This window comes from Magnolia sinica, chromosome 17 (genome assembly GCF_029962835.1).
Source record: "Magnolia sinica isolate HGM2019 chromosome 17, MsV1, whole genome shotgun sequence".
In the NCBI taxonomy this organism is placed as follows: domain Eukaryota; kingdom Viridiplantae; phylum Streptophyta; class Magnoliopsida; order Magnoliales; family Magnoliaceae; genus Magnolia; species Magnolia sinica.
The window spans coordinates 41436933-41461950 of NC_080589.1; the positions used below are offsets into that span (position 1 = coordinate 41436933).

Genomic DNA, 25018 nt, shown 5'->3' on the forward strand with positions numbered 1-25018 from the left:
CCCTTTTTGACCGCTATCGCGTAACATCCTCGAGCCTCACGTTGATCGCCTCGGATGTAGCCTATTCCGCCCTCAGCTGGAAACTTCAACATTAGGTGATAAGTAGAAATGACTGCCCTCATTGCATTGAGGGAGGGTCGGCCCAGGATGACATTATGCACCGATGGTACATTGACAACAAGAAAGTTCACCATAAGGGTGACTTAGTGTTGTCCTTCTCCTGCAGTTACTGGGAGGGAAATGGCTCCTTTGGAGATCACTCTCTCTCCAATAAAGCCGTGCAGGGGGGTTTTCACAGGTCGGAGGGGCGACCGGGGAACCCCCATTATTTTGAAAGCTTCGGAATAGATCACATTGGCTGAACTTCTGGTGTCGACCAGGATGCGGTACACCTTGTGATTTGCTATATATAGTCATCATGACCACTAGGGCATCATCTTCCGTAAAGGTTAGGCTGCAGGATTGACCTGGAGCTCCTTATTAGGCCACTCAATTAAATGGATGTAGTGTTCTGGATCGGACTTCCTAGAGTAGGTCTTCCGAGCCGTGTTGGAATCTCCTCCACCGTCCGAGCCCTCGAAAATGGTGCGGATTTTAGCTGGCTCTTCCGTGGGCTTCTTCGATCGCTCTTGCTCCCGTTCTTCCTTTCGAACGACCCTCTCTTTTTTAGTGTAACGACGCAGGTGTCCCTTGCAGAGAAGGGACTCGATTTCATCCTTGAGATCCGTACAATCGTCCGTATTGTGGCCATGATTACGGTGAAAATGACAGAACTTTCGTCTGTCCCGATGTTCCGGGTCGGCCTTCATACAAACAAGCCAATTCAAAAGTTTTTCTCCTCGGATGTCTAACAGGATCTGTTCAGCGGACGTATTGAGGGGGGTGTAGGAACGAAATTTCCCTTCCGGTCTTCGGCTCGGTCGATGATCGCGAGGGGTGCGGTCATCCGACCCTTTGCCGGTCGACTGGGACTCTTCACTCCTAGGCCTCTTCCGTTTACCAGTTGAGTCAGTTACTTGTACACTTTTGTGGCATTAGTAAACTCCTCGACATTAGCGGATTTTTGGGCTCTTACGACGAAGTCCGATAACGTCTTTGGAGGGCTCTTCCTAATGGAGAAAGTGAACCTTCCTTCTTTCAGAACATTGAACACCGCAGCAAGTGCCATTTTGTCATTGTAATCTTCTACCTGTAACGCTTCCTCGTTAAAGCGAGCAATGTAGTCCTTTAGCGACTCTTTTGGCCCTTGTCTGATGGCGAGCAGGTGAGTGTTGGGTTTTTTACTTCTCTTACCACTTATAAACCGGGTAAGGAATAGTCGGCTTAACTTTGCGAAGGAACCGATGGAATTGGGTTTGAGCTGACGATACCAACTCCGAGCGGATCCTATAAGGGTAATAGAAAATCCCCTACACATCATCGCATCCGTTGCTGTCTGGATCTGCATCCACGAACAATAGGCTCTCGATGCTCAGATGGGTCACCGGACCCAGAATATTGGATGACAAGAGGTATTCGAAACCTCTGCGGCATCACTTCATCGATGATGGTGGAGGTGAAGGGAGGTTCGGTCTCTTCCATCATTGCCTAAATCATGGCGGGAACTGTCAACAATTGCTGCTTCCTTTCCAGGGTTAAAAACTTGTAGTTGAGTTCCGCAAACCGCGCTTCCCAGGGATCTTTATTCTTAGCGACAATCTTTGGGGCATCTTCTATTTATGGAGTCCTCCTTTCCCTCCTCCGCTCTAGCTGATGGCGGAGGTCCGTAGGTGCTAGGGCCAAGGTGATCGAGTTGTTAGTGGGAGCTCGAGTGGCGGTATTCCGTGTCACGACTCTAACTTGTACCGGAGGAGGATTTTGACCCGAAAGTGGCGCCCGAGAGTGTTGAGTGCCTTGGGCCTCATACTCCTCGGCATAGAGTGAGCCTCTACGAACAATCTGACTGGCTCAGGAACGGGATATTCGCGAATTGGCTGTAGTTCCTGTCGTTACTTCATTCTGTTTACTTCATCGTGTAGGACTTGAATCTCATTTTGCATGGCTCGACACTTACTCGCCCGGTTGCGAGAACGCTGAGAAGGCCCCGGAGCTGACTCGGCATGAAGTAGTGACGAAGAGCGAGTTGGCTAATTTTGCTCTGGTTCCACAGCCACTGCTTTCTTCTTTCCTCTGGCCATTATATTTGAAAGTAGAAACCTAACCTTTCGTATTAGATTCCCACAGATGGCGCCAAAAAATGTTGAGGTCAAAATATGGACGGCACTCCCCTCAGTCTCCGGAATCGTGGACCACTTCAACGTCTTGATCCTACACAATGAGAACAGGCAAAGGTGACCCTGGCTAAGCCGGGGGACCCTCCGATGCCTAAGTCAAGTCAAGGGAACCTGGGTCTAAGTAGGGAGTAGTAGAGAATGTTGGAATGTTGCATACCTGTAGTAGTGGGGTCTCAATATATTTATACCTGACTGTTGAATGGTCTGGGTCCGCTATTGTTGGCACGATTTACTCAATCAGCGGGATACTGAGATCATGGGGATATTATATGCAATCCGTGGATCGTGTAGCGCATCATGTAGATAATGCGTATCTGGGAGCGAAGCAATTGGCCACGTTTGCTTATGGTAGTTTCCGAATCTGGCAGACGGAATGCCCGCCTTGACATATTGCCTCGGCTCGGGGCTCTGGAAACCTTTTCTTTAAGGTCCAAGGCAAGGTGCCGGATTTATTTTATCGGGTCGGACATCGTGCAATTGATGTCAGTGGTCGGATTGTTCGTCTTCCGTCAGAAGGTAGCTTACCACTTCTGATCGGAGTGTGGAAGTCACTCCGATTCTCAGCCTCGAAGTAAGAGCACCTTCATAGCGCACGACTTCTTCAGGGACGCTTACATCAGGTCGGACGAGCATTGCCTCGGTTGTTCATATACTTGGTTGAAATAGTTTGAGGCTTACCCTTGGGTTTATTAGGGGCTCGCATCTTCCCATAACACATAGCACTATTCTAAACACATGTTTGACTGAATGTCTACAACTGGTTAACATGTGGCCTCCTGTGCAGTTGAACTGCAATGGTTAGATGGCAAATAAATAGTTCAGTGGCTGTGCTGTCACCCCCACGATGGGAAGTCGCTTTGCTTTGCTGGCATACCAGATACTAGCGATTTAGCTGGTGCGAGTACGTATGCTCGAGTTATATGAACGGTTAAAAGGAGATCAAAGGTTCATGGCCCCAAAATGATGTATTTATTATATCCATGCTGTTCATCCACTCTCTGAGATCATTTTATAGCAAGAGAAAAAAATCAGTCATATGCAAATCTCAAATGGGCCACACCTTGAATAGCAGTGGGATAATGATTTTCACTGTTAAAACATTTTTAAGGCTAATCATAACATTTATTTTTCATCCCATCCGTTTATAAAGTTACATGGACATGGATGAAGATAAAAAATATATATATTATATTGATCCAAAACATCCGTGACTCCCAAAAGGGTTTCAATAGTAGACGTTCAATCACCCACCACGTATGGTCCACTTGATCTTTATATCTATCTTAATTTTAAGCTTAAACCTTAAGATGAGCTCCCCAGATGGATGGACGGTTGGGATATAACATATACCTCATTATGAGACCCACAGAACTTGCTGACCTGAACAAATCAGCAATATCGCTAGTCTGTGGTACAGCAGCCAATCCGCTTCCTACCCAATCAACCGAACAGTGGTCCAGATTGCTCGAGCAGAGATGCGCTTTGAGGCTCGCATATTTCCCCCGGAAAGGGTAGTTTCGTCATTTTCACAGATAACGGGGGTGTTTTCGCCTTTTCCGTTCCTTCCCGCGCTTCTGCGCTTCGCTCCGTTCTCTGGTCAGGTCTGCACATGTACGACCGGGACGGCAGACCTACAAGTGCCTGCATTTCTCCCTCTTCGATTCCTTCTCAAAGGAAAACCCTAGAAATTTCTCGGTCTCGACAGCTCTTCCTCATGTAAGACCAAAATCTCTCTCTTCTCATGGCGATTCCTCTGCTTTTTTTCTTCGTCCGACTGATATCTCTTATTGCATTAAGTAAAAACAATTATCTATTTTTGCATTCCTTTCTGCCTTCTTGTCGATTCTAGGGTTTTGTTGGATCAGTTCTCTCTGTTGCGAAATCATGGTCAGAGGTTTTGATCACCACTGTCCGTACATTTGCTTCTGATTTCCTCCTCGACTCGTACAAGTCCAGGGTTCCGCATTTCAATGATTCCAAGGTTTTGTGAATTTCTAATGAACCGTTTTATTTTTTATTTTTTTTTGCATTCCAAAAATCCACTGGGGGAGATTTCTGAGGCACGACCCTCTGATGATGGCATCCACCAAATGAATGGCGTGGATCACTGAATGTTGGGGCCTCCGTTTCTGTCACTGGCTGAACAGAAAAAAGCATTGCTTACATTTGAAATGTTTAGCAAGTTATTTTGCATTTTTTTTGAGGTCCAAAGTTAGAACTGAGACTGTGATTTTATGCCTTCTTGGTCTTTAATCTTAGCAAATGAAGCTGGATGATAATCGTGTTTTACGTTTTACTGGATGGTCTTTGATGTCTTCTCTATCAGCCGTGGCGGAATTATCCGGATGGTCCACTTGCTAGGCCCAAACGTGGATAGGTCGTGTCCCAGAGATTACATTGATCGTGCTATCTTATCCATCTGATCACTGGAGTTTTTCCAGTTGAATGTGGACTGTTTCTCTCTCTCTCTCTCTCTCTCTCTCTCTCTCTCTTCTCTCTCTCTCTTTAACTGTCAGTTTTCTGGCTGCTGATGAATGTTTATAATAATCTGATTGGTTTGATTTTGGGCCGGGATCCATCCATACTGGGGGTGTTTTGATCCCTGTACATGTGGCCACATGCATGGTGGAGAAAATCCAACTGACAAATTTTTATGTGGCCACCTTATCCGAATGGTGTGATTCTTGGGCCCATTTATGGTAGGGCCCACTGGAAGAGTGGCCCTGATTCCTTTTGCAGATGGCTTTGTGTGGTGAAGGCACATCATTGGTTTTTATCTGGCCAGTGCATTTGCGTGATGCATTGTTTGGGCTATGTCCATCCATGGTGTGCCTATTGGATGAATGGTCAAGATTCCTATAGTGTGGATACGCACAAGGTGTAGAAGGTGATTTTAATAGTTTCCATCTGTGTCATTGGGATTCTGCATTTTCTTGGCTTTAGGTTTCTTTTGGTTTTAGACTTGTTAAAATGAGTTTTGGAGTATTTGTCATCTATTTTTCATGGTAGTCAGTTTCTCCACATTCTGAGGCTTGAGAGTTGCTAGAGCATGAATATGATTCTATGTACAACTTCACACTTGCAAAAATGAAGTTGTGTAGCTCTGATGCTTGATTATTCAATTCTCGTCTTCTAGTATTAAGGATGGGTCTGTTTGGCACCTGAGTTCTTGCGAGAGAATTTGCTTTATTGTTGTGTGACTGGGTTGGGTTGGGTAGGACTGAGATGACTGAGATTTGTCAAGGCCTGGCACTGAGCTAAGCTCAAGCCCAGGATGGCCTACTAAGGATCCAGCACCAGGCTTGCCTGGCCTGCCAACCAAATCCTAGGTCCAGCAATGTTTAAAAAGCTGGCCTGTTGGCCCTTTTGGCAGACATAGGCTTGGACCCTGCCTTCCTTGCTTGATAGGGCCTGCAAACTCAGTCTGTGCCCTGCCTGCTCATCTATAGACTCAACTGGAACTGGGAGACAACCCACCTGGGCCTGGTCAGGTTAGGGCTGGCCAATTTCGGTTGCAACCCTAAATGGCTCGTTTGAGTTTCTTTGCATTCTGATTGTCACAATCCTACAACACTGCTATGTACTCTTATGCACTTTTTGATTACCAACTCCTATGTCATTTGAGTTTCTTCTGCAAGGTGAATGCGTATCTTGAATTACAAAGTCTGATATATTCGTATATTGGTTGTATTGTTTCAATTCTAATGCTTCATTGTTTATTACCTTGTGGCATAAAAACTGTTTACTTTCTTTACTCATCCATTCTTTTTATGTCTTTTCCTTATTGTGATTATAAACTCTGTTTTCTATATTTTATTCAGTGGCTTCCAATTGGAGCCAATGATTTGTCTATCGTCAACACGCCTCTATGTTCATTTTTTTTTTTCTTTCTAGCAGTTCAAAGCAGTCAACTGCACGTGCTTTGGATGATGAGTGGATTAAGTCACCATGAGACTTCTATGCAGTCCATACCATCAGTTTCTGGGGGTCTGAGTGCCAAGGAAGCATCGTTTCATGAACTACCGAGAGATGCTTCAATGCACCCTATCCTCATGGTAGCTGAGAGGAACGGAGATAGTTCTGCAATGCATTTGCTTTCCTCAACTGGGATTTGTCAGCATCAAGTCTCTGACAATCATGTTAATTTGCTTTCTGCAAGTCCAAGGATGCTGTGTGCTGTTCCTGCTTGGCACATGCAAGGGGGTGTTAGTTTACTGCTTGCTAGCACAGAAACTGGAAAAGGCATCTCTCAGGTTGGAACTGGTGAAATATATGGGAGTTCAGGAATTCAGACTGATTCTGAGCTGAAACAACTGTATAACTCTGCTATGTTGTCTCCTGATAAGAGTGCTTCCAATGTAATGCACATGCTTGATCTCAATACAAGTGAAGCTGCAGAAAGTTCCTCAAGAGTTTTGAGCCGTGAACAAAATGACATGCTATGTGGAGTAGATCTAAAAATACCAGTGGTAATGCAACTTTTCTGGAAAAAATTCTTCCTAGAGAACAAGCTTTAACTATCTGATTAAGAAAGCATTAAATATAGCTTGCTTACACCATTCCGTACAAAATCCAGGCAAGTTTTTGAGGCAACCTGCCAAAGGTAGCCAAAAAAATAAATAAATCTACAGTTGAGAGAAACAGGTCCTTGCTGAAGTCTATTGATATTCTTTACATTCAACTATTTCCTTGTGAATTTTTCCCATGTAGAAGCAAGTTCTTTCCCAACAAGATTTCATTATCTCTATGATTTATAAGGGGCTTTTTTATGTCTTTTATAATGTTTTTATCATGACAGGTCTTTAGTTAATTTATGCAACAGAATCTCGCTTCATGTAAGCACCTGTCAAATGGAGAACACTGTACTGTTTCTCAGTCTCATTCTGCTGCAACTGTTACAACACCAGCTTTCGATTCAAAATTTCATGGTGCACTATCTAGATGTGAAGCAACTGCTCAACATGCTATGTGTAATCAGGTAAGAGTGCTTGCTCTAAAACCTTAGTAAATGAAATTCTTGTGCTGCATAATGGTTTGAAAGTGATGCCACTGTGGTGTTGGTAGTCTCTCGACAAAGCCAGAACTTATGTCTCCCTTTTTTGTAAGGTTATTTCAAAATCAGTTTACTCTTGCTTAAAGCCATTGCAAATATTTATTCAGATCCGCAAAGCAAGGATTTCTAAAGGAGTGAAAGAACTGGAAGAACTTGTCCCAAATTCTGGAAAGGTGATACATCTGTGCCAAAATTGATGTCATGATATTGTATTGCTGATCAACTAGAAGGCTGGTTCATGTTCAAAGCAACTGTGGGACAGATAATATATTTTATGCTTGCTTCAATTTGGTTGAGAAAATCTCTCAAAGCACCCAAAACCCACCACCATTTAAAAGAGCATGAAATGGCTACTTACATGTTCAGCATTTTGAATCCCATTCTTCCCACACGTGCCAATGTGGGATGAATGAGATCTAGGTCATTATTCAAGCTGGGCCATCCCAAAAGTCAGGCTGGTCTGCTCAATTGGTGAGTCCATAGTTACCATAATGGGAAACAATTTGAGTCAAACATGAAAATGAAGCAGTGCCAATAAAACACAGGAAACGATAAGCATATTGTGAGGGAAAGAAACATGAGAAACAGGTCGTGAAATGGATCGGGAAACTTATCTGAAACACTTTCGAAACACTTTGGAAACGAAACATAAATCAGATAAAAATAAAATTCAATGTTGAGGTTTGTTTTAAACTAGTAAGAAATATCTTCAAATTGTGTTGTAAAGCTTTACTTTTTAATGGTAACTTTAATTTTATTAAGTATAAAGCAAAAGAGAGAACAACAAAGGAAAGCAAAACCGGTGGTAAATAACAAGATATCATCCCACATACGCATACAATATCGTGAGAGATCTCTCCCAAAACCCATGATCGTCTCTTTTACAACATTAAAAGGATCTCCTATCCGAACGTCTGCCTTTGGTGTATGAGATCGGAAGAGTCAGTTAATCATCTGTTAATTCACTGTCAGTTCGTTCAATTCATTTGGGCTGAAATTATGAACTGTTTCAACTTGTTCTGGTGTTTTCTGGGAGATGTGATTCATTTGCTTCAAGCGTGGCATGGGGTGGACCTTGGAAAGGTGAAGACTATTATATGGAGGACGTCTGTTCTTGCAGTTTGGTGGTCGGTTTGGGGAGAAAGAAACAGCAGGTGTTTCAGAAATCTTTCCAATACGGCTGGGACAGTGGCGAAGAAAGCTAAGCAGCTCATCATTGAATGGGTTTTGAATGTCAAGGATCTTTTGGGCCCCGATTTTTATTTCTTAGGAGTGTAATTGTGGTCTGCTTTCTCAGCAGCCTCTCTCTGTTTTCCTTTCCTTTTTTTAATGAAATATGATCACGTTTCAAAAAAAAAGAAAGGATCTCCTATCCCTAGGATAACCCTACTCTAGCCTTAAGAGCAATAGAATATGTTGTTTCCTAGTTCTAAAATATCGTGCTATTGCCCGTCGTATTAGTATTGGTTGGACCTGGTACGGTTTGGTCCACTTATACACCTAAACAGGATGTTTTTTTTTTCTTTGAAAGGTAATACTGCCAAGGATTGAATCCTGAATCACTCACACACACACTTCACCGTCTCTACCAGCTCATCTAACAAGAAGGAGATCACCTAAATGGGGTAACTTGGCCCTGTCTTGAAAACTCTTATGATTTGGGACGAGTTGACATGACATTGGACAAGTCAAGCCCGACAGATACCAAGTCGGGGCGAGTTGCACAATGAAGATGGGTTTTTAGAGCTTATCTTTCACGTACACATTGTTTTTCTTTTTGAGGGTTGGGGAAGGAAGAATACCTATTTTAGGCCTTAAAAAACCTATTTTAGGCCTTAAAAAACCTATTTTAGGATGTCAGTTGTTGTCAATCACAAGAAAAGCACATCTAAATCTTCAGATTTGAGATCTAAAGTTTCCAATGAAATAAATGATTTGGGACGAGTTGACATGACTTTGGACAAGTCAAGCCCGACAGATACCAAGTCGGGGCGAGTTGCACAATGCGACTTGCCCAGCGCATGCATATACGAAGATGGGTTTTTAGAGCTTATCTTTCACGTACACATTGTTTTTCTTTTTGAGGGTTGGGGAAGGAAGAATAAATATTTTAGGCCTTAAAAAACCTATTTTAGGATGTCAGTTGTTGTCAATCACAAGAAAAGCACATCTAAATCTTCAGATTTGAGATCTAAAGTTTCCAATGAAATAACTGATTTTTGGATTTTTCAAATCCGAGGTAATACGTAGTTTTTTTTTTTTTTAAAAAAAATAAATTATAATATTGGTAATTTTGAACGCAAAACCACCTCCAAATCATAATAGTGGGTTTAAGCTTGATCATGGATATATGATAAAAATATTTTTATTAAAAATATATAGAAAAAATGAAAAATCCTTTATTCCTTTTTTTTTTTTGCTATGTTTATCTGCATTAGTTTCTTCATCTTGATATGTTGTACACATTATTTTCCTGATTTTTTTTTTTTTTTTTTTTTTTGCAATTTTCCCAATTTCTAATTTTTAATTGGTTTTTGGGGGCTTCCTTTTGACTAGCCCTGTATTGCCCAAGTTGTATCTGTATCGGTGGGATGACTGAGTTTGGCATCTGGATGAGTTGCACGCTGATAGCCTGATACTGACTTTAATTCATGGCCATTTCAGCTATGTAAAAAAAATCTTTACAGAGAGCTTCAATAAAATATTTATGGAAAACTAAGTAAAACTTACGAAAGTTTATTAAAGTTTCACTTGCTTTTAACAAACAACTCACTTACGTTTCTCTTACAGGTCATAAACATTTCACAAGGGTTTCACAAATGCTTCAAAATGGGATTTTAGGCATTTCATTGTGTTTTAAAAAAATTCTTATGCCTTGCAGGAAAGTTTTTAAAGATGAGTCGTTTTGGTTTTCTAAGTGTTCTTCCGTAGAGATTTCATTGCCTAAAATAGAGAGTTGGTCCATGGAGACTTGGGGTCATATGGTCACATTCTTTGGACCATGACAGTTCATGCTCTGTGATTTCTATGCAACGGGAGAAATGCTAGGATTTTTGAAGGCAAAAGCTACCTCTGTTCAGAGGCTGGTGCTTAGGCTTGACAATCTTATCTTAATTTTATCAATGGTGGGGCTCCAAATTCACAGGGATAGCCCCCATATTGCTAAAAGCTAGCTAGCTAGAGGTGCTGTTTTGCATCTAGAGAAGAACAAGAGGGCCACTCACTATCAACCAATCCAAGACCGTTTTGTAGTTTTTTGGTTTTTGGTTTTCCTAATAAAATTATGTTGGCATTAAAAAGAAGAAGAAAACTAAGTTCAACCTCTTGCAAAGAAGGAATTTCAGTTTTGTGTCAATCACCGTCATCATCATAGCCTTGTCCAAGCCATTTGCTGCTGTTGTTAAGCACCCTGTTTCACCAACTAGATTTGAGAGAGGATTTCTCATGATTATTGTTTGGCAAAAGTTTAAAACCAGCTACCCACCTAACGTGAACGTTCCTTTACCTGGGGATGGCATTGTAATAAACTTGTTCAATGTAATTGACCTCTGTGATAGATTATTAGAGCGCCTGATTGTAATAATAGTCTATTATATTGTGCTTGTGGGAGTTTTGTACTCTCATTGCTGGTCCCCAGCCCGAATAAAGGAGGAGGTTTGTGTCAGTTTGGCAGTTGGCAACAAGCTTAACTATGTATAATATAAAAATAAGATAGTAAAACATGCCTATAATTTCCAAGAGTGTGCTTTATCTTTTCTGAATATAGAATGAATCCATTTCTCACTGTTGTTTTGACAATACTGTGTGAGGATCATCCCTATGTATTCTGTGACCATTGCTGGGAACTCGTTTGAATTAGTTCCTTCTATTGTTTGATAACTCTCAACTGATAAGTTTGCTTTTAGAAGATTGTGTGTTCTATTTTTCCAAATTTACTTCATTACAACATCCCTTTTAGAGTTTCTTGATTTCATATACTAATTCCTTTCATATTGGATATTATGTAGGGTAGTGGAGAATCTGTGCTGGATGATGTTATTGAATATGTCAAGTTCTTGAAACTTCAAGTTCTGGTAGGCGTTTGCTTTGATGTCCTTAATTAGCGGACTTGTTTCTATTGTAAGTCATAGACATAATTCCGGACTATGCTTTATGTGACAGAATGTTGGGCAGTTAAAGAACATGTTCATAAGATGAGTGTACCTGAAATGAGGATGTTGAGGTGGATTGGTGGCAAGATGAGGAAGGACATAATTAGAAATGAATGCATTCAAGGGAACTTAGTAGTACAAATAGGTAACAATACGAGGGGAAGTAGATGTAGATGGTTGGTCATGTGCAATGGAGACTGAGAACCGTGCCGGTTAGGGTGAGTTGGTACAAGTTGAAGGCATTATAAGGGCAAAGGGAAGGTCCAAAAGGATGTGGATGGAGGTAGTAAGAAAAGTCTCGATGAGATATCATCTAACTAAAGGTCTGGCCCTTGATAGAGTGGAATGGTGGAGTAGGATTAATGTAGCCGACCCCATTTAATTGGGATAAGGCTTAGATGATCATGATGATTGTAAATGTGGATAATGACATGGTACGGTAAATGATTTTTTTTTTCTTTCCTAAAAATTAAGGTTTTTTTTTTTTTTTTTTTTTTTTTTATAAATTTTTTTAGGGCCTATTTGTTTTTCAATTTACTCTATAAATGGAGTGTAAATGAGTAATTATTACTTCTCACACCTGACTGGAAGAGTGAATTATAGGGTAATTAGGTCTCCAAAACCATGGCATAAATACATTGAAATCGGACTAGGATTGTGCCTGTGAAATTCATGGGGCCCACTATTGTGTATGTCTTTTCCATGCCATCCGTCCATTTTACCTGCTCATTTCAGGGCATGAGCCAAAAAATTATGAAAAGGTTGGATGACAACTACACATCCATGTGGGCCCTATGCTCATTTCAACTTTCAACGGTAGGCATTCAATTCCCTAAGGTCACATACATGTATGAAGGGTAAACACAAATATCAGCTTGATCCAAAACTTTTGTGGCCCCCAAGAAGAATTGAATGGTCGGCGTTCAATTTCTCGTTTCCTGTGGTGTGGTCCACATGAAGTTTGGTTCAAGCTGTTATTTATGTTTAACCTTTATCCATGTCTGTGTGACTGTATGAACAAGTTGGATGACAGGTACACATCCATGTGGGCCCTAGGGTCGTTTCAGCTTTCAACAATAGGCATTCAATTCGCCTTGTTTCCTGTGGTGTGGTCCTCTTGGAGTTTGGATCTGCCTCATTTTTGGGCTCATGCCCTAAAATGAGCAGGTAAAATGGATAGATGGCTTTGGATTAGACACATACCTAACAGCGGGCTCCACAGATTTGAGTGGAAAAATGTCTTCTTTACTCGGTTTTAGCGAAGTAGCATTCCAAACAAGCCTACCTGTCAACATCAAGTGGAGGCTGCTGAACATAAATCAAGTACTCATTTACACTGTTACAGTGTAAATTGAAAAACAAACATGCCCTTGTTGCATAAAGCTTCGGTATCTTGTCCAATTTAAAGAAAAAGGTTGTTGCCATTTCTGAACATGTTTGTTTAATTCATTAACGTTTACCTGTCAACTTCAAGTGGAGGCTGCTGAACATAAATCAAGTACTCATTTACACTGTTACGGTGTAAATTGAAAAACAAACATGCCCTTGTTGCATAAAGCTTCGGTATCTTGTCCAATTTAAAGAAAAAGGTTGTTGCCATTTCTAAACATGTTTGTTTAATTCATTAATGTTTAGAGATATTTGAGTTATTTAAAAAATTAAGGGAACCGGCTTTCCTCTTCAAAATTCAAATTGTCATCGTCTGAGCCTTATCCCAACTAATTGGGGTTGGCTACATGAATCTTTTCCTGCCATTCCATTCTATCAAGGGCCCTTCAGTTAGACCTAGGTCATCAAGTCTTTTCTAACTATCTCCACTCATGTCCTTTTGGGCCTTCCCTTTGAGCCCTCTTTCAAATGATGGGGAATATTTAAATGTGCAGTTACTCAGTTTCTTATGAGATTTTGAGATGGTGATGATATGTCATGATATTTTGATAAAAAATAGACAAAAAAGAATTTAATTTTCTTTTTTCAAACAAAGGCAAAAAAAAATGTAAGAAACTTGACTATTTTTTATGACGGTCTAGTGTCAATACCATGTAAAAAGTTGGAAGGTACATTGCACACCTTGAAATTGTGCAAGGAATCGGAGTATTTTGAAGCATATTATAAAAACAAAGGAAGCAACGGTGCAGGTTACCATAAAATGGAGAGGCTAGTTCCATCATGCTTGAATTTAAGATATGATGATTAGAGATGAAAATAGCATGGGTAAACTTAATGGAATCAGATAACAATGCCACATCTTTATTTTAACTTCATCAAGACAACACTCTTATGAAAAACACCCTTTTATCTTTTTTTCCCCCCATGATTGATAATGGAAATTTTATGAGTAAAGAAAGCGAAAACAGAACCCCGGCTAATGAAAAACCTAAACAAATAAAGCGGTGAAAAATGAATTGTGACAAGGCTATGATGATGATGGAGTTGTGGAAATACATGATATAGGTTATGTAATTAAATATCAAGCAGAATTTTACCTTTTGTAGGTGTTAAATTTACAAATGATGTCATTTCATGATTCTTGAGGTGTTAATAGTAGGATAATCTCTAGTGTTGGTTGTGCTGTTATCATCATGCCCGATTTTAATATGCTTAGATTTGAAAACCCAAAAGATGACCCCTTTTTTTTTTGTTTTTTTTTTTTGTTTTTCCTGTGTTTCAATCAGGTTTGCATTCGTTTTCACATGACATATCATCATTTATAAAGATGAGGTATATAGCTATGTAAGACTGTTGGTTTATGAGAAGATGAGATATGTTCTTCAATTTTCTGCGACAACACTTTCCAAAATCTGATAGCCAAGACCTTAGCGACAAATTTATACGGGTCCCCAATCAAGCTAATGGGTGTATCATCTCTTACCATATCCTCCCCTTCAACTTTATGGATGAGAGCTATGAAGGACGCCCGTAGCTCATTTGATAGGCGACCACGATCGTGAAGTTTACAAGCAAATTCCATCTCATCCCCTTTGATAACTTGTCGAAAATTTTGGGAGAACTCTCTTGATCCTTGGATTGCACAACATTAATGGGATTGCTAGGTTGCGAGAGAAGAGGGAGATGAGACGCAAAAAATAAAAGCTATTGTTAGTGACCGAGGGAGACTGTAGAGGAGTTGGGCCATGTGTCTCCTAGAATGGCGATTCTCTGAAAAAGGTGGAGCCATCGTTATCAACTAGTCAGAGGCAGATGAATTGAAGGTCTCTCTAGCAGTGCCACTTGGCTTAAAGGGCAGTGATGAATGACTGGTACACGATTTGTGTCGTTGGGCTGTGGAACAGGCTATGTATTGAGGCGGTGGAACCTCATATGACGTAGTCATTGATGTTAGAGTTAGAACCATCAATGGAGGAGATGACAAATGGCTCGAGAGACAGCGTAGTTAGACCATGCGTCCTCTTTAGGCTGATATGGTTGGTCGAGTTGTCAACAATTAGCACTATGAATGAGGCTGATGACGACAAATCACATGTCATTAGAGAAGGGTCTCCAATACTGCCCTAGCTCTGTCTCCGCCCTTTGTATGGCGCATGGGGATTGCTCACCCTAATCAAGGCAGGAAGGGTGATTCATGGCACTTGAAGGTCTTGCTTCTGGTGGTGGTGACCGGCTCAAGAGAGGGAATGACATGGCCACTTGTCACCTGATGAGGGCGGACGCTCGAGATATCACCATGTGGTTAGGCCATCAGGATTGGAGAGCAGCCTCCATTTGAGCTTCCATAACACTGTTCGAGATGGGCCAGTTGGAGGGCAGGAAGTGGTTGGGATCGAAATGTGGCCTTAATCTCGAAGAGGCTGGGGAAACACGTGGCCACCACGGGATACCGAAGAATGCAATGGTGCATCGTCGATGCATGGACATAATGATGCTCCATCTTCTGTGGTAGCCGCTGTGCCACCAGGAGAGGAAGAACCAACGCCCCTTAGCCTATCGGTGAAACGTTGAATGTTTGAAACTCCCCCTCCATTGCCTCCTTCCACATCTTGATCTCGATGTGATCAACCCCCACCAAGATGGGAATCATTGGAGTTGGGGGAAGCCTTTCCCCCCCCCCCCACCTGTTGAAATTTAGTGGTTTTTTGAAAAAATTCAAAAATTCAAAATTTCGAGATTTTACCGCCAAAACTCTTTTCCGAAAATTTCAAATCTAAAAAGTGCAGTGTGTGCTTTGTCCCACATCGGAAATGGTTGAAATTCTTTTGTGGTTTATATGTCGACTTGTGAAGAGCATTCTTACTTGGTGTTTTGGATGTGGATATGCTCAGGTTGCGCACTGGAACATGCATGCATGGGCGCGCGCGAGCTCGGGCTCCGGCACGGGCGTGGGTGAGGGCAGTGTGGCTGTAGTGGTGCTAGTTGGCGCACTTTGCACTTCGCACGTGCGCATCGTGTCGCAGAGAAGTCGCTCCCTCGCGACCTTAAGCTCCAATTTCATCTTCTCAACACACCATCTCTCCCATTAGATCAGATACAATCCAAACATCGATTAGAATACCGTGAACATTTCTACTATTCTGAGTCTGCCAGAATAGATCTGCTGCGTTCAACTGTTCCATAGTGGACCCATCGTGATTGCTGCATGCTGGATCCAAATAAGGCTTGTCTTATCCTGGAAGCAATTCACCTGTAACCCATCAGCAATTGATAAGGGGGCGAATTACGCTTTAAGGACAATGTATCTGTTTACGTGATTCAGCCTAGTGAAGAACAAATTCATATTTTATTTTTATTTTTCGGTGCATCCATCAGTATATTTTCTAACAATCTTAAAGCGTAATTCATGGGCACCGAAAGTGTTGCATCAGTCAAACTGATGAACCAAGATCTGATCCGATTGGACCGATTCAATAGTTCAAATTTCACTAGATGGCAGGACAAGCTAAAATTCCCGCTGACAGCTTTGAAGATCTTCTACATCCTGGACCCGACTTTCCAGCCTCTGCCTGAAGCGAAGGACATTGAACTCTAGAACAGGTTGCTGCCAGGGTCAAGCGACAAGAAGATGAACTGTTGTGTCGTGGCCACATCCTCAATGCTCTCTCTGATCGGTTGTACGATCTGTACACGGGGACCACATCTGCTAAAGAAATTTGGAGCGCGCTGGAATACAAATACAAGGCTGAAGAGGAAGGTACATAGAAATTTTTAATTGCTAGGTATTTCGACTTCACGATGGTAGACAATTTGCCGCTGCTTGCCCAAATCCATGAATTACAATTAATTGTAAACAAGATAAAGGCATTAAAAGTAGACCTACTTGAATCCTTTCAAGTCGGAGTTATTATTGCAAAATTGCCTCCGAGCTGGAAAGACTACAGGAAGAAACTACTGCATAAATCCGAAGAATTCACCCTGGAACAAATCCAAAAATATTTTCGTATTGAAGAAAAATCCTGTAACCGAGATAAAAAGGATGACGCTAATGGTGCATCCTCATCCAAGGTGAACGCAGTAGAAAGGCCATCTCAAAATAATACCTATGAAAAAGTTGATTCCCTTAAACCTAACAAAGATTAAGGGAAATTCAAGAAAACCCAAAAGAAGAAAAATGGCAAACCTAAGGGAGCTTGCTATGTCTGCAGCAAGACCAGGCATTTCGCCCGAGTCTGTAGGGATCGAAAAAAGCCTAAGAAAGAGGCTAATGCAGTAGACGATGATATCATAGCCATGGTCACGGAAGTGAACTTAGTTCAAGAGAAAATTCTTGGCTGGTGGTATGATACAGGTGCCATAGTCCATGTATGCAACAAGCGATCTGCCTTTAAAACCTATGAAGAAGAAACCAATGGTCAAGAGGTTCAAATGGAAAATGAAGGACGATTGAAAGTTGCATGCAAAGGAACTATAGAATTACTCTTTACCTCTGGAAGAAGGTAATCTTGACCAATGTACTGCATGTCCCAGACATAAGGAGGAATCCTGTCTCAGGGGATCTCTTAAGCAAACCTGGGATTAGGGTTGTGTTTGAATCAGGCAAGCTGATCTTGTCTAAAAATGAGAACTTTGTGGGTAAGGGTTATGCTTGTAATGGGATGATCAAACTTTCATTAAATGAAAAGAATTCTTCTGCTTACATGATTGAGTCTGTAATGCTATGGCATGGTAGACTAGCCCATATTGGCTATAGTACCATAAAACTCATGACTAAGAACGGCCTAATATCATACAATGATAGTGACAAAGATAAATGTGAAGTATGCATACAGTCTAAAATAATCAAGAAATCATTCCCTAGCGTTGAGTGATCATCTCAAATATTAGACCTAGTGCATACTGACATATATGAACTAAATGACGTTCTTACCCGTGGAGGTAAAAGGTACTTTATAACGTTTATAGATGATTGTTCAAGATATATATATGTATATCTGTTAAAATCAAAAGATGAAGCATTTAATGCATTCAAGATCTATAAATCTGAAGTAGAAAATCAATTAGTTAAAAATATTAAAATCCTTCGTAGTGACTGAGGAGGAGAATATTTCTCTAATGAAATTTCTATCTATTGTGAAGAACATGGCATAATACATCAGTGCACAACACCTTATACACCACAACAAAATAGTGTAGCAGAGAAAAAATAGGACATTACTAGAAATGGTCAACTCAATGCTAATACAAGCACAGTTGCCATTAAACCTATGGGAGAAACACTGTTAGTTGCATGTCATGTTTTAAATAGAATTCCGTCTAAGAAAACCAAGACCCCTCCATATGAAATATGGAAAGGAAGAAAACCAAATATAGAGTATCTTAGAGTGTGGGGGTGTCTTGCATACTGCAGAACTCCAGAACCTAAAAGAACTAAGTTAGGACTAAGAGCTATCAAGCGCGTCTTTGTAGGATATGCACAACATAGTAAGGCCTATAGACTTCTAGATTTAGCCTCCAATGTTATCATAGAGTCTAGAGACGTAGAGTTCTTTAAGAATTCTGTATTTACGGAGAAAAAGAATACTGAGATTTAATCTCCTAATGAAACTATAAAAAGAAACACAAATAAAAGAAAAAACTCCAAGTGAACCTCGTAGGAGTCAAAGAGCAAGAGTAGAGAAGAGTCTTGATCCTGATCAAATAGACTCTTAGCGACTCTCTTTTCATCTAGTTGAGGGTGGTAAAGAGAAGATAATTGAGAAAATACCTATGGTTTTAACTATAGAAGATGAACCTAAAACCTTTAGTGAAGTTATGACTTAAAGAGACTTTGCTTTTTGGAAAGAGGCCATTAATGATGAAATGGATTCAATAATATCTAACCAAACATGGGAGTTGGTAGATCTACCTCTAGGTTCTAAACCAATAGGTTGTAAGTGGGAATTTAAGAAAAAAATATCACACAGATGGTACAATTCAAACCTTTCAGGCAAGGTTAGTTGCGAAGGGTTTCCGACAGAAAGAAAGAATCGATTATTTTGACACTTATTCACCAATAGCTAGAATAACATCGATTAGGATCTTATTCACTCCAGCATCTATACATCATCTTCATATCCATCAAATGGACGTGAAGACGACATTCCGGAATGGTGATCTCGATGATGAGGTATACATGGAGCAACCAGAAGGGTTTGTTCTACCAGGCAATGAAAGAAAAGTATGTAGACTTGTTAAGTCTTTGTATAAATTAAAGCAAGCACCAAAACAGTGACATGATAAATTTGCTTCTAAAGTTCTGTCTCATGGTTTTGAACATAACATTGCTGATAAATGCATATATTCAAAAGTGTGTAATGATTATATTGTAATCATATGCTTGTATGTAGATGATATGTTAATAATCAGTAATAAAATGGAAGGTGTAACTGAAACCAAGAAGCTTCTCTCTCTTCAGTTTTCAAAATGAAGGATCTTGGACAAGTGGATAGTATATTAGGTATCAAAGTTAAAAAACATAGTGGGGGTTTTGCATTATGCCAGTCTCATTGTATTGAGAAAATTCTAAAAAAGTTTAATCACTTGAAAATCAAAGAGGCAAAAATCCCGTTTTATCCACGTATCAAGTTAAAAGAAAACAGTGGAAGAGTATTTGTACAACTAGAGTATGCTAGTGCTATAGGCAGTCTTATGTATGCAATGCAATGCACAAGACCGGATATAGCATACGCCATGAGTAAACTAAACAGGTTTATGAGTAATCCAAGCATTGAACACTGGAAAGCAATAAGTAGAGTTCTAGGTTATCTTAAAAAAACCAAAGAACTAGGGCTATTTTACTCAGAATTTCCAGCAATGTTGGAAGGATATACCGATGCAAGTTGGATATTGAGTACAGGGGACAACAAGTCCATTACAGGGTGAATATTTACCCTAGGAGGTGCAGCTATATCTTGGGGATCCAAGAAACAAAGTTGCATAACGCACTTAACTATGGAATCTGAGTTTATAGCTTTAGCTACTACAGGCAAAGAGGCTGAGTGGTTAAGGGATCTTCTATTAGAAATCCCATTCTATGCGAAGCATATACCGGCTGTTTCACTTCATTGTGATAGTGAAGCCACTCTAGGGAGAGCCTATAGCGGTACCTATAATGGGAAGTCCAGATACATAAGTTTGAGACATGACTATATAAGGCAATTGATTCAAGATGGAATCATTGTAATCTCATATGTAAAGTCGAGTAATAACTTGGCTGATCCTTTTACTAAACTTCTGACGAGAGAGGTAGTAAGGACAACATCTAGAGGGATGGGGTTGAAACTCTTTACTCAAAGTTTCACCAGTGAAAGAAACCCAATCCAAAATTAGAAAATCTCTAAAGATTGGGTTTAATGGGTAACAATAATTCACTGATAAGTGAAAAGTTGCAGCACTAAAAAAATAAAATTAAAATAACCTCATCCAGGATGAAAGTGCCGGCCGTTATAAAAGAGGGATGAGTATTAAACTCTTAATGAAGTCTAGTCAAATAGGACAAGTGTTTTAACGGAAACACTGGAAGGATTTCACCTATGTGAAGGTAGAAGAGGTACCGCTTAAAAAATAAAAATAAAAATAACCTCATCCAGGATGAAAGTGCTGGCCGTTATAAAAGAGGGTTGAGTATTAAACTCTTAATGAAGTCCAGTCAAATAGGACAAGTGTTTTAACGGAAACACTGGAAGGATTTCACCTATGTGAACGTAGAAGTTGTGCCGCTTCTCATGAGAGTTAGAGTTATCTTGGGATCGTTCATGAAACAGGATAAGCACATAGCCATTAAAAGTGCTAAGCGAGATTATGAAGGAATACATAACGCAGAAGCTATTATGTGTGTAGTATTTTCATATAGGAATAACTGGTTCAATGCTGCGTCAACTAAAAATTTTGAAAGAACTTTAAAATACTTACACTAAGGAAAGATTCAAATCACTAGATATCTTTCTTTATGCATAATAACTATTATTATTTTGGCAGAGTTTTTCCATTGTTTTAAAAAAACCAGTAGGGGATTGTTGAAATTTAGTGGTTTTTTGAAAAAATTCAAAAATTCAAAATTTTGGGATTTTGCCGCCAAAACGCTTTTTCGAAAATTTCATATCCAAAAAGTGCGGTGTGTGCTTTGTCTCACATCGGAAATGGTTGAAACTTTTGTGGTTTATATGTGGACTTGTGAAGAGTATTCTTACTTGGTGTTTTGGATGCGGAGATGCTCGGGTTGTGCACTGGAACACGTGCGTGCGCTCGGGCGAGGGCATGGGCAATGTGGCTGTAGTGGCGCTAGTTGGCGCACTTTGTCTTATCTTGGAAGCAATTCGCTTGTAACCCATCATCAGTTGATAAGGGGGTGAATTACACTTTAAGGACAACATATCTGTTTACGTGATTTAGCCTAGTGAAGAACAAATTCATATTTTATTTTTATTTTTTGGTGTATCCATCAGTATATTTTCTAACACCCCCTTGAGCCTTGGTATTGGCCTAAAAAAGCTTTTCAATCCCCAACATACTAACAACTCTCCTTCTAACTCTTGGGGATGCGACAATGAATGTTTGGACTTTATGGTAGAATGTTCTATTGTTGTATTCCTTCCAAATTGACTAAAACTCCGTTAAAAGGGATAAACGCCATAAATTTTTTTGCTTTGACCCCCATTGTCCGATGTGCTAATGGCATGCCTATAGCAAAAGTCTCTGGTATCCCTCGCATCACCCATGACACCCCAAAGATACTGAGATGCTTATTCCAAACTGCTGCGAGTATTCATAGTGCAAAAGTAGGTGCCCCACTAATTCTCCATTTCGAAGGCATAAATAGAAATATTTATGATGGTTGCGTTATTGCTTCTTAAGTGGTTAATGACGAGGACTTTATCCTTACCAACAAGCCATTCAAAAGCAATCTCCCGTGGCAGGCCTAGATAACGCGGACCATTGAAGCCCGCTCCTCCCTACTCACCCCTCTCACCCATAATGCATTACTGATTTTACAGAAAAATCCCTAACTTCTCTAGTTTCCACTTCCAAGCATCCCTCTCCATCTACACCAAATTTCACACATTTAAAGTTTCCTCCGTAAGTCCAACTTCCACATGATCTGGTCTCCCATCAAATTGTTGCACTTGCAGTCTACGCCATGCCCCTTCATTCATACCCCTAGGGAAGGATGTATGGATTGGCAAAAATGGGAGGTCAACTCGAAATGCAGTTGATGAGATTTTGGCTCATGCTTGTAATTTTGTCCTATCTTTTTAATAAAAAATTCATCTTATCAGAAAAAAAGCAAAAAGTATCTAACATGTCATAGTTTTTGATGATGTCACTAGTACTATGTTCATGCAAATTTTATAAGTGGTGGTGTCATGTCCCAGTGTCTTATGTTTCCGGCATGGCAAAAACCAAAACATAGAATTGTCAACACTAAGTGTCATCCTTTGTGTTAATTGCATTTGTTATTGAATGTGAAATCTTTTTAGTATAAACAAACGAAATCTGTTATTTCTTCTTATAATGTCTAAGTCTTCTTCTTCTTCTTCTTCTTCTTCTTCTTTTTTCTTTCTTTCTTTCTTTTTTTCTTTCTTTCTTTCTTTTTTTTTTTTTTAAATTTTTAAATATTGTTTAAGGTACTTGTACTCTCTCTCTCCCCCATTTAAATTGCATTGGGTGTTAGAAGTGAACTCCTCCAATCTTCTTGATTTGATGTTGACTCTAGATTATCCTTTTATGTAATAATTTTTAAGTGTGCCATTTTGCAGCTCTTGAGTCAAAGTAGATTGGGCAGTGAAGCAACACCTAATCCTTTCATTCATCTTGAGGTATCTTAGACCCTTGCTGTTTTCTTGTTTCTGTTCTTTGAAGGGCCAGTTCATCCTGACGTTTGGATTTGATTGCGGTAGGACATATCTTAGGCCCTCTTGTATGTTTGTAACTGATATTCTATAGAATGTCAACTTCTAACACGAAATAAGTTCTTGAGGAACCAACTCCATTGCTAAGTGGATAACAAATAATCTTTAACATCTCCTAAACGATAATAAATATTTTTGGGTCTTTTGTTATAGTCTCAAAGTAGAATGTAATTTTATAACGATGTACATACGATGAAAGCAAAGTGGTGGGAATACGACTCCAATTATATTTTGTATGGTTAGTAAATATTTTATTAAGCCATGGGATTTTGGCTAGAAATTATAGGATCCTGATGCATTACAATGTGATGATATCTGGATGGGCACAGGCCATACAAATGGATCCCATGGGTTGTTAATTCAGATCATTTAATTGGTTGGATGAATTGTGGACAAGGTAGACCCCAAGTGTTGCCCAATTTGGAAGATCCTAGAAATCCACTCTTTGGCCTTTTTCTTCAGGTAAATTTTTTGTTGTTTTTCCTAACTGTATATTTGTATGCCATTGATTGAAGGGTCATGTCCTTTCAAACTTGGAGAAAAAATGGACTCATTAGATCAACACTCTGGACAACAAGCTATGGTTTGTATTTGCTTAGATTGGTGTAGCAGGACACGGTTCACATCTTAGTGCATTGTGACCCTTTAGTTTCACTCTTGGTCATTGGTCATCGATAGTTGTCTGTCTTTCTAACTTTGATGTGCTTTTATAATTTCATTAATTACTAGTCATTCTCCAAGCCCCAACTTCCTTTTGAACGCTTTTATAATTTTATTCATTACTAATTCCACAAGTCACGACAACTTCCTTTTGAATACTTTTATAATTTTATTCATTACTAGTCATTCCACAAGTCACGGCTTCTTTGAATGCTACCAATCTATTAATGTTCCGAACCAAGCCGAAAGCACATACAAAACACCAACCCAATCATGATGGCAAAATGAAAAAAAGTTGATTTAAGGGCAAGCCCTCCACCTGATTTTGAGAATGAGATTTGTGGGATTTGATTTGGGTCATGATAACAAGCTGTCAGGGATTGTCTTCAATCCCATGGAAGTGGGCTTGAATGGTGAAATGTTTGGATGGGGTGTTGGCTTAAAACCCATCCTGGGATTGAAGGTGGTGTTACGTTTGGCTGCTGGGAGTAACCCATGGGTTACGTATGGATACATTACAAACACATGTTTGGATATCAAGTTGGGTCTGTGAGATGGGTTTCTCACTTCATACCCGTACTCATTGTCTGTACAAAACATCGAAAAAACGAGCTACGTCAACATTTTCTGTTGGCCCACCGTAAGTGGTGTTTGATCCACACTGTCTATCCAGTTGACATGATATCATTGTCGGGCATGATCCAAAGAATCAGACAGATCCAAAGGTGGAGTGGACCCCACGATAGAAAACAGGGTGGAGAGGGACGCCCACCGTTGAAACCCACCTGAGGATCACCATTGGGTTCCTTTCTGATCCAACCCGTTCATGTGTTAATGCAGACATGAAAAAAGGAAAAAAAGATCATTCATGCACTCGAAAACGGTTGGATCGGACTCATTCTTTGCATCATGTGGAGAGGGACGCCCACCGTTGAAACCCACTGTTCTTTGTCGTGGGGTCCGTACGAAGCATTGGATCTGACTCATTCTTTGTGTCATGCCTTAAAATGATTTCTAAAAAAGGATGAACGGTGTGGATTCGTAACATGCATCGTGGTGGGCCCCACAAAAATTAGTCACTTCACTTCCGTAGGAGGTCATCCACGTTTCATCGCAACATATTCTACCTGCAATTCCAAGGACTGTTACGATTCCCCATGAAACGGATTGGCTACTCCCCTTGCCAACATATTCTACCTGCAATTCCAAGGATTGTTACGATTCCCCATGAAACGGATTGGCTACTCCCCTTGCCACCAGCCCGGTGGCTGGTGTCGGTGCTTTGTGGGCCCCACCATGATGTATGTGTTTCATCCATGCCATTCATCCATTTTTACAGATCACTTTAGGGCTTGATCCCAAAAAATGAGAGGGATATAAATATCAGGTGGACTGCACCACAGGAAAACAATAACGATTGGATATCCACCATTAAAATCCTCCTAAGGCCCATTGTTCTTTTTATTTGACATCCAATCTATTGATTAGGTCATAAAGACCCAGATGAATGGAAAAAACAAATATCAGGTTGATCTAAAACTT

At 40.2% G+C, this 25018-nt stretch overlaps 2 protein-coding genes across 7 annotated transcripts in view; one reads left to right on the forward strand and one right to left on the reverse strand.

Moving 5' to 3' along the window:
- Positions 1-1012: 1012 nt before the first annotated feature.
- LOC131230483 (uncharacterized) lies at positions 1013-2906 on the reverse strand. Its single transcript, XM_058226403.1, has 2 exons — positions 2799-2906; positions 1013-1441 (listed from the first exon to the last, which is right to left on the reverse strand). The coding sequence occupies exons 1-2, from the start codon at positions 2904-2906 to the stop codon at positions 1013-1015; spliced, it is 537 nt and encodes a 178-aa protein (XP_058082386.1).
- An 832-nt stretch (positions 2907-3738) lies between these two features.
- The window catches only part of LOC131230760 (transcription factor LRL2-like), a 29202-nt gene continuing 7922 nt past the window's right edge, over positions 3739-25018 (forward strand). The window contains exons 1-6 of one of the 6 annotated variants that reach the window (XM_058226723.1): positions 3739-3989; positions 6168-6526; positions 7096-7251; positions 7434-7499; positions 11334-11399; positions 22664-22723. In XM_058226723.1, coding sequence (XP_058082706.1) covers positions 6200-6526; positions 7096-7251; positions 7434-7499; positions 11334-11399; positions 22664-22723 — 675 coding nt within the window. In that variant the 5' untranslated portion in view covers positions 3739-3989; positions 6168-6199. Of the gene's footprint in view, positions 3990-4077; positions 4255-6167; positions 6743-7095; positions 7252-7433; positions 7500-11333; positions 11400-22663; positions 22724-25018 lie in introns of those variants that run through there. The other 5 variants (XM_058226718.1, XM_058226719.1, XM_058226721.1 and 2 more) reach the window with 5 other exon arrangements.